This window comes from Rhipicephalus sanguineus, chromosome 5 (genome assembly GCF_013339695.2).
Source record: "Rhipicephalus sanguineus isolate Rsan-2018 chromosome 5, BIME_Rsan_1.4, whole genome shotgun sequence".
NCBI lineage: Eukaryota > Metazoa > Arthropoda > Arachnida > Ixodida > Ixodidae > Rhipicephalus > Rhipicephalus sanguineus.
In genome coordinates this window covers 34,863,731-34,872,865 of record NC_051180.1, presented here as the reverse complement: position 1 = coordinate 34,872,865, position 9,135 = coordinate 34,863,731, and the positions used below count along the sequence as shown (strand labels likewise).

The window sequence follows — 9,135 nt, the reverse complement described above, 5'->3', positions numbered from 1 at the left end:
GACATTGCACAGTTTTGGGAACAAGGAATTCCTCCAAGTGGTACTCTCTCCAGCCAAGCCATGAGATCCTCCTTAAGCACCCGTACGTTATATTGCATGTTGGACTTGGTCATTTCAAAAGTTATTTTGGAAATGTTTATGTGAAATATACTCATGCCAACTATGAAGGGAGAAGCGTGCACAAAAGTGGTTTAGTTATCATCTTGCTACAATTTTCTCGTAACAACTGATGCCAAGTGGACATAGGCTGTTGTGTCGTTAAAGATGAACCACAACCATTAAGTGCGTTTTGACTACTGTGAACAGTGTGCATTAAAATGCAGGAATGCAGCGTTAACTATTCCACACATTATGTGGCATTTTCATCTCATTTTTGCTTAAGCAACAAAAGGGAGTCTGGAGATGACTCTTAAGGGCTCGTTTTTCTTTGTTAGACACAATATTAATGGGAACAGACAATAACGCCAAGGAAAGTATAAGGGGTGTTCTCTGTAGCATTTGGAATATAAATGTGAAGAAAGTAAAGTGGACGAAAGGATAACTTGCCATGGTTGCGATTGGCGCTGACTAACACTCCAAGGTGTTTAAATGCACATATATACCCCATAAAGTGGACGGGAGGATGACCGCCGCCGTAGCTCAGTGGTAGAGCATCGGACGCGTTATTCGAAGGTCGCAAGTTCGGTCCCTGCCGGCGGCAAGTTATCCTTTCATCCACTTTACTTTCTTCACATTTATATTCCAAATACTACAGAGAACACCTCTTATACTTTCCTTGGCGTTATTGTCTGTTAGTTCCCATTAATAAGGGAGTCTTTATCACATGAAACCTAAGGAGATGGACATTGGTAAATGTACATGGAGGGCCTGCTTTTCATGTCGAAATATTGAAAGCACAACTACAAAACACATTTCTCACGTTATTAACATAGCAGTCAGTAATATTAAGAACTGAATTTGAAAGCGACTGTACCCCGCAACAGCTTTTAGATATCAGGAGGATACAGTAACAGCAGTACCACGGCTTTCCTCTGGTTTTGTGGCTCAATCATTTGTTACAGTTGTCCATCGCATGGGCACCCTGTAAACCCTTCCTTGTCTAGCCTCTTTAATATTAGTCTTGTCTTGCTAAATATAGCAGTCCTCGTCAAATAACTCGCTGAAAACAATTGTATTCACTAAGCACTAAGGAAGAAAACCAATGTCAATTGCAGGTGATATTGACTTTAGCTTGCAATTCGATACTAAACTGTTCAGTACTCTGTGTTGCACAATGCTTTGTATCAAGCCACACTGTTTTAAGATGCTGCACAAGTTAGCTTGTTTTATTGCTTGAATTAAACCTTTATTTGAGCCCCTGTTATGAAAAGTAAAATACTGTCAGTATCCACCATCAAATCTGCCGTCGCTGCTAGAAGACAGTATTAGCGTGATAGTGTTAAAGAGCCTGTGTCACAGAAATTCCAGTGTCGGTGTTGGGACGTTGTCCTTGAGTGAAAAATCGCAACGGATGCAAAAAATCTGGGGGTTCAAGCCAAACTCGAACCCAGAAATTCTGCATGGCATTCGGGTGTTCTAACAAAGAGCCACACCCAAAGCTTGAAACTGCTACGGAAAAAACCCCTATACAGACGTCATGTAGGGTGAGAAGTCTCGTTAATGGATGTAATATTGCATGGCAGATGCACAGAATCACACCAGGTATCGCATCGTGCGAATTGCGCAACGGGTGGTAGGTTTAAAGGCCCACCCATTACAAAGCGCTCAGCCATAATTAATCACCATCATCAGCCACAGCATCTATGTGTGCAGCTGTGAAGGTACGTGTATTGCCTTATAGTGGGCGCTTTGCAACTGTACTTGCGGTGGGAATTCTAGAAGTTTATGACGGCCAATGTCGTGCACAAAAGTTCTTTCCCTTGCGGCACACAACAGGTGTGTACCGAGAAGCAAAGCATGGCAAGCAAATGAGAAGGCGATGTGAATGGAGCCCAATTACACTATCGCATTCCACTCTTGAAGGCAAAGCTTAAGCATCCTCCAAGTTTTTTATGCAACTCAATAGAACTATTCTTAAGTCAAGTCATGCAAAACAAGTAGTGATGTTCTAAACCGTCACTGCTGTCTTGAGGTAAGCTCAAAAATGACCTTGAGGAAACTCTTGAGTAGCCATAAAATGCTCTGCATTGAATATGCCAATAGGTCACCACGTGTTAAACTTTTGTGCCACCATGCCATTGCACAGCAAGACGTCTGTTACTCTGCACACAGCATTTCTTTAGAAATTTCTTTGATGAAGAGATGCGACAGAAGCTTTTCAAAAAACAAAATCTGCAAAAGACCATACCACATTACAACTAATAATACCACAAACATTTAATAGCGGTGAACATAAGAATACGGAGATGTAAGGCACTGTCAGCTTACATGTTCACATCGAAACGCAGGATGTGCAAAATTCGTTGCCATCAAGATGACGCTAGTGCAGCAAGCCTGCACTTGCATCACATACCACATAAAGCAACAATGTTGTATGCCTCAGACGATTACTTTTGATCAGCTGAGGCCAAATGGAGAATGTTACACAAGTAAATGGTTTAATCCCGTCCAAGACCTTTGTCGTAATGCTGCCTTGAGCAACAGTCCTCGTTCTACCACAGTTAATCACTTCAAGCATACATCCTTCTGTAAACCCTCGTGTTGTATACGATGTACTATTTACTGCACATGACTGCACATTTCTTGCTATTCTCACAGTGGGAGAAAACTATTTGAAAATAAATATATTTCATCAACATAAAACAAGCAAATGCACTGTCAACTCATTTTAGACTTCTCTTCAACCTTTCTTCGTTTCAGTTGTTCAACGAGAAACTTGAACCTGAGCATACACTCCTCCTTGGACTTGCCGGGAACAGCCTCGGCAATTCGGTCCCAACGATCTTCCGTTCCCTTGGGGAACATCTGCAGTGCAGCCTCCATGCACTTCTGCTGTTCTTGGCTCCAGTCAGCGACCCTTTGAGCAGTCGGTAGCGCAACCCTGGCCTGCTTTTCGGCGCGGGTTGGAGGAGGCAGGCTAAGCTCGCCTTCCGCGCGAGTCGCGTTTTCATCTAAACTCTGGTAGTCTTCTCCCGTTACACCCTGAGAGTGTGGCACTGCGTTGGCGACGGGCGAGTTTCGAAGCTGCTTCATTACCGACATCACTTCATCCTGGCTGCGGTTCAACAGGTCCGCGATTTTCTGCCACCGGTCCACGGTGCCAGTCGGGTACTTCTTCATAGCCCTGATGAGGGCCACGGTGTCTTCTTCGCCCCAGGGTGTCTTGCGAACGGCGCCCCGGTCTCTGTTGACGTCCTTGGGAAGTGTCACGGAGGTATCGAGAGCGGAAATTGCAGAGCCCGCCGCGATAGGCAACTCTCCGGCCTCGGGTATGACTCGCGCCCGTCTTCGAGGCTTGCGCTCGCGCTCCGATGCCTCGTCGCACGACTCGTCGTCGCTAGTCTTGTCTTCCTCGAGCGTGGCTCGGCTGCGGCGCTCCTGGATTTTTTCGAAACACTCTCGCACAAGCGTCGGCGAGTTCCACACGGCCCAGCCGAGGAACACAGTAAACCGCACTATCAGAAGGTCTCCGTAGCTCGGCTTGCCAAGGCTGTCTAGGTACGAGGCGCGAATCTCGTCCTCGACGGCCGTCAGCTTCTTCGACTTGCGTTCCTTACGCTTGAACTTGGCCAGCACAGTCTCCTCCAGCTCGAACTTTCGCTCCCAGTAAGCCGCCCAAGCCAAAACGTGCTGGCCCAGAGTGAGCAGCACTACGAGGAAGAATGACAGCTCAGCGATACCCATCTTGCGCACTCGCCTGTAGTAGTACACGGGCTGCCTCCAATCGGGCAGGCCATTTTCCAGCACCGCGTCGTACTTTTTCCTCTTCTCTTCATCCTTTAGTATCTCTACAACGGCGACGATCTTACGAAATTTCTCTTCCGAGCCTTCCTCCTTGTTCTTGTCGGGGTGGAACTGAAGGGACAGTTTCCTGTACGCTTTCTTGATTCCCGCCGTGTCCACATCTGGGGACAGACCGAGGAATGTGTAGAAGTTCTCGTTCACGTCTTCGACTACGTCGAACAGCTCAAGGTCCTCCTGGGTCCACGCAGATGCGCCACTGTACATCAGAAACGCTGTGATCGCGAAGTAACAGAGTATTTTCGAACCGAAAGAGCCTACCGCTACGAAACATGACTGCGTCGTCAACATCACAACATGACATCTTGTTCATGATGATGATATCAAACGGCCGAGGTGACAGATTAAAAAGTCAACTTCAATCATGCATGCTTTTGCATCCTTTATTACAGTTATCGTTATGAAAATTGTTTACTCAATGTCGGCAACGTTCTGAAGATTGATTTCTCTTTTGCGCTTTTGCGCAAAACGGCTATTTCACAATATATCTGGCCGATCCAAGTCAGACTCCAATCCGTACTAGCAGAAGGGCTGGCCGACCTCCACGAACTTGTCCGGGAACGACTGCATAGCTGCATAGACCGAGCAGGCTACACGTGTGTAGAGTTTGTATAAGCTGAACATGGCTGCAAGCATGCTGCGGTTCACTATGTGCCGAGGTAAGAAACGTTTGACTTTAATTTCTAAAGTATGGCACGTTAGCGCGCATCTACGCTCCCTTCAGTGGTGCTCCGGAAAACAGTCGTTTCACGTTGCGCCTGTACTAACCGGATTCCCTGGATTGCATTCTTTCTATCACAGGAACATCTCTCGGTACATTTCAAGCACGAGCCTTCTTTTCGACTGTGGCCAAGAAGCAGCTGCCCATGGTTTCGTCGATGTCTCAGAATCTTGCCCCGTATAAGCCTCAGTTCACAACGGTTCGGCTGGCTTCCACAGACAGTAAGCGCCTTGATTCCATTGTCTTCGCGCACATTTAATTGCCTCATTCCACCACGCAGCGAACTACGTGAAGATCTGGAAGGCGGAGCGTATCCTCGCCGTGTCTATGATCGCCATCGTTCCTGGGGCGTTTATGTTCCCCAGTCCAGTGATGGATTGCCTCCTCGCAATATCCACCACCATGCACATGCACTGGTACGTACTACTTTCACATATAGCCTACGCCGTATGCTGTCCCGTCGCTAACCAGTTCTGTTATGCGCTCAATTACGGCGCCAGTTAGCGAGCGTATGTATCGTCAGTGCAGTATTCCGTACTGCTGTCTTTAGCCGAAACATTTCTCCCAAAGAGAGAACGAACTTACAACGGCTTTCCGGCGTGTTAACTTCTTCTGTTCATCAGAAATCTTATTACACATTTGTACAGGTGCGATTTAAGCTCCTGTGGTTAAGGTGCACCAGCTGTTAACACTTTGTTCGCATGAATCGGTGAGAAACTAAAAATTACAAATAGGTTCCACCTATAGTCAGCGACAGCCCAAGACCAGTAAAATACAACCAATTACATAAGCTCATTTCCTTGATGCCAAGTGCATGTTTTAACTGTTAATCTTACTGCACCCATCTCTATTTTGCGTTGCTGGTTTTAGGTTGAAACTAAACTTCCTGGAAAATCTCATACAATATTCTTATAGTACTTTAGCTAAAAACAGCAAAAATTTATTTTCTAATAAGACTAGCATTTAAGTTAGCAGAGCACAAACACTTAGGCTGATAGTAGACTCCACCTTGCACTGAAATCTTGGATTTTTACAGAGTATAGACATTCAATTTTAAAAGAGTTGACTGTTGAGCGAGTTGGTGTTTGTACATATAAGCCATCATGAGTAGTGCAACGAGACAGGACAACAGAAGAAGCAGACGAGCACAGGCGCAACAACTGATTTTATTGAAGGCCGATCCACAGGCTTATATATCAACAAGTATTCTGTACTGTTGCCTCAATGACCGACTTGGGCAACACACAAGAAATCTGACTAATAAGGTGAGAAGTCATCTTGACCACTGCATGGCGTGCTTGAATTGTGAACCACGTTTCCGCTGCGCAAGAATCCTAGGCAGAAGTAGGGAAAAAACAAGCTCGTGAAACGTTACAAGCATTTTTAATCAGAAAAGCAGGTGAGGAGTGCATAAGCGACACATCCATTACACTGTACAATGCAAAAATACAATTTCTTTTTGTGCCTTGTTATTATTCTTATTATTGTATATTTGTTTCCCCTATTAGTCATTGTGACGATGCGCCTGCGCAGCTTGTTGATATATAAACCTGTGGACCGGCCTTCAGTAATATCAGTTGTTAGTTGCACCTGTGCTCGTCTGCTCTTTCCGTTGTCCTGTCTCATTGCGCTACTCACGATGGTTTATAGACATTCCAGCTGCTTGCAAGGCTAACATACCAAGGCTATGTTGTTTCCAATGTCTGAGCACATGACTACACTTTTCAGGGGCATAGAGACAATCGTGGTGGACTACGTTCGACCTGCTCTGTTTGGCAACCTGATCCCCAAAGTTGCAGTTGGAGCTGTTTATGCACTCTCTATTGCTGCACTCACGGGTCTTTTCTACTTCAACTTTACGGACGTGGGTATCGTGAAAGCCATTCAGATGCTTTGGACCGTGTGATCAACTAGGCAGGAACAGCACGCAGGTTTGTTTGGAAAAATAAACATATACTATACAGGATGTTCAGCAACGTCTTGTCCGGACTAATACGTTGGTTGTTACACCTGCTGGATATTTGAGAATATTTTTGTTTTGCACAGAGTGTTATCTGAACAGTTAGACGTGTACTGTGGCTGCTTAAATAAATTTGAACATTGACACTAAGAAAGTAGCAAGTGTGGCCAGTCATCTGTTCTTTTTTCCAAAGATCACTGCTGTGTCATTGTATGATGCAGTTATTCACGGACTGTGGCTGAACTACACCATGGGGCTTTTGGCTACCCCTGCAATGTGCGCGTCAAAGAAAATGGAATTTCGCCAGAAGAGCAATAACAAATGCCATCAGACCAATGGTGACATTTTGCCGTGTCGCAATACAGCGTTTGTCCTGTGTACTTCTTCTGTTCCTTGTCCCTTTTTGTGAGCGCTGCACAGTCCTAAGTATGAGATTGCACCCATTCCAAAGTGAGCACGTGGCCTTTCATTCTGCACCAAGTAGAAGCATACACTTATTTAAAAGTACGTGAAAACCATGTCAGCAACTTCTCTTCTTGGATCATTGCCAGGTGGAAACTGCCCACCGACTAGGTACTCGCTCGGTATAGAAAAATGCAGAAGACCGTACATTTGCATTATTGAACTTCATTTGTTGACTTCGCAACAAGAAACATCTTTGTTATATAGTGAACTGCTCATAAGAAGTTGCCACGAAACTCATCAAAGACCATAAAAGCCATTTTCACGAGATTTGCAATGAACGTGATTATCAAACTACCTGTTCAGCGTTTAACATATCTTCGCCTGCATTATCAGTGAAGAATACACACTACAAAAAAAGCTTCACTAGAAACCAGAGTGCAACGACCACCGACATTAGGGAGAATAGCATTTGAGCAATGCTGTGACGCACCATTGTTGAAGACACCTTTAATTACGATCTGTAGTGGTCATTCCAAGGTTGCCATTCCATCTGGTTTGTTACCCACTGTGCATATGAGAGGTATGTGGATCAATGGCAGTGCCCATTTCTTTTAAATGCAGTAAATTCCCTAACAAGTGGCTGGCAAGACATCAGACCCCCCCCCCTCCTCCTCCTCCCTTTGTCACTTCCTCTTTGAAGGTTGACATGGCAGTTTTGACCTCAAATGGGGTTAGATAAAGAAAGATCGCTTCCAGTTGGCATTGTCCCCCATCTTCACGCTTAACCAGATAACGTCTTCAATTCTTCTTTGCACAGGTCCAAAAAATGGGGAAGAAGGATTCTTGTGGAAATACTAGGTCGGGAAGGACCTTCACCCAAGGAAAAGGGAAACTCCTGTCGTGCATGCCCACAGATGTTAAGGCTTTTGAGCTGAAATTCAGGCGAGCACACACAGCGCTGCGTGTGTCTTACACTGTCGTCTTGCGCCTTGCGCTGTGAAACATTGAACAACCTTTTCCAACAGCAGGCCATCTTTGCCACTTCCCTTACTGCAAAATTTTTGTGAGAGATACGAGCACATCGCTTCCCACAGAAATACTCTCAAATATTACGGAAGTTAGGTTCTCTGATTTCCAAAAACATTTGAGTAGCATCAGATTCTTCCAGAATCCTTTTAAGGCGGGAATATGGACCAGTTGGAACTGGCTGATCTGCAGACAGATGATGAGCTCAAAGACGCATTTGATGCGAAAGACACTGAAGTTTTAAGCTGGCATTACAAAAGTGAGTTTGAGGAAACTTCAAGCAGCCATGATAACAGTGTTGGGCAGTACATACGTCTGCGATCAGACTTTCTCGTGAATGAAGTTCATCAAGTAAAGCTTGCTTTCCTGAATAACTGATGAACTCCTCCACAAACTTCTGCGTCTGCCAGTGAGCAACACTGATGTAGATATTTGAGAGTTGGCTAAGAATGTCCAACACAAAAATTCGCATGGAAAGGGTTTTTTTTTTGCTAGTAACCCACGTTTGTAAATTGCGTCCTTGTGATATGCGTGCTGAAACTAATTATGATTTCTATCCCAGTTTCGTACATTGTCAATTCGTGGAACTTTTTTTGAGCTTTCACCTGCAAAGCACCCCCCCCCCTCCCGCTTTGCCGTGCGGTCTCCACTGTGTCGGCTACTCAGCCCTCCACCTCAAAAAGAGGTTGCCGACCCCTGGTCTAAAGTACAAATGGAAATTGGTCAATACTCCACTTCGAATAATAATGGTTAGCACTGAAAGAAGACGAAGAGACAAATAGAGACGGAAGTGTTAGTTGTGGTAACTATTAGCGTTAAAATTCACTTATGGAAGATGTTTACCACATTTGAACTGGCCTGAAGATCTACAAGGATCCAGTTTTAACAAGTTACTGATGAACCAGTTGATTACCTTTCGGACATGATCCAGAAGGCAGCTGCAACAAGTTTCGATTTGCCATGATTTGGCATGCTTAAAGTCTTCTGCAAGACTGCATGCATGCACTAGATTTGAATGCATGTACAAAGGAAGTGCTAGCAGACAACACGTTTTGTGCAGGGA

The 9,135-nt window shown here is 45.0% G+C and overlaps 2 protein-coding genes across 2 annotated transcripts; one reads left to right on the top strand and one right to left on the bottom strand.

Moving 5' to 3' along the window:
- Positions 1-2,768: 2,768 nt before the first annotated feature.
- Positions 2,769-4,276, bottom strand: LOC119393474 (dnaJ homolog subfamily C member 1). Its single transcript, XM_037660512.2, has one exon. It carries the CDS (start codon positions 4,249-4,251, stop codon positions 2,818-2,820), a length of 1,434 nt encoding a protein of 477 aa, XP_037516440.1. The 5' UTR covers positions 4,252-4,276; the 3' UTR covers positions 2,769-2,817.
- A 173-nt stretch (positions 4,277-4,449) lies between these two features.
- Positions 4,450-6,594, top strand: LOC119393476 (succinate dehydrogenase [ubiquinone] cytochrome b small subunit, mitochondrial). The gene is made up of 4 exons (XM_037660516.2): positions 4,450-4,619; positions 4,762-4,902; positions 4,962-5,097; positions 6,410-6,594. Exons 1-4 carry the CDS (start codon positions 4,583-4,585, stop codon positions 6,585-6,587), a joined length of 492 nt encoding a protein of 163 aa, XP_037516444.1. The 5' UTR covers positions 4,450-4,582; the 3' UTR covers positions 6,588-6,594.
- The last annotated feature ends 2,541 nt before the right edge of the window (positions 6,595-9,135 follow it).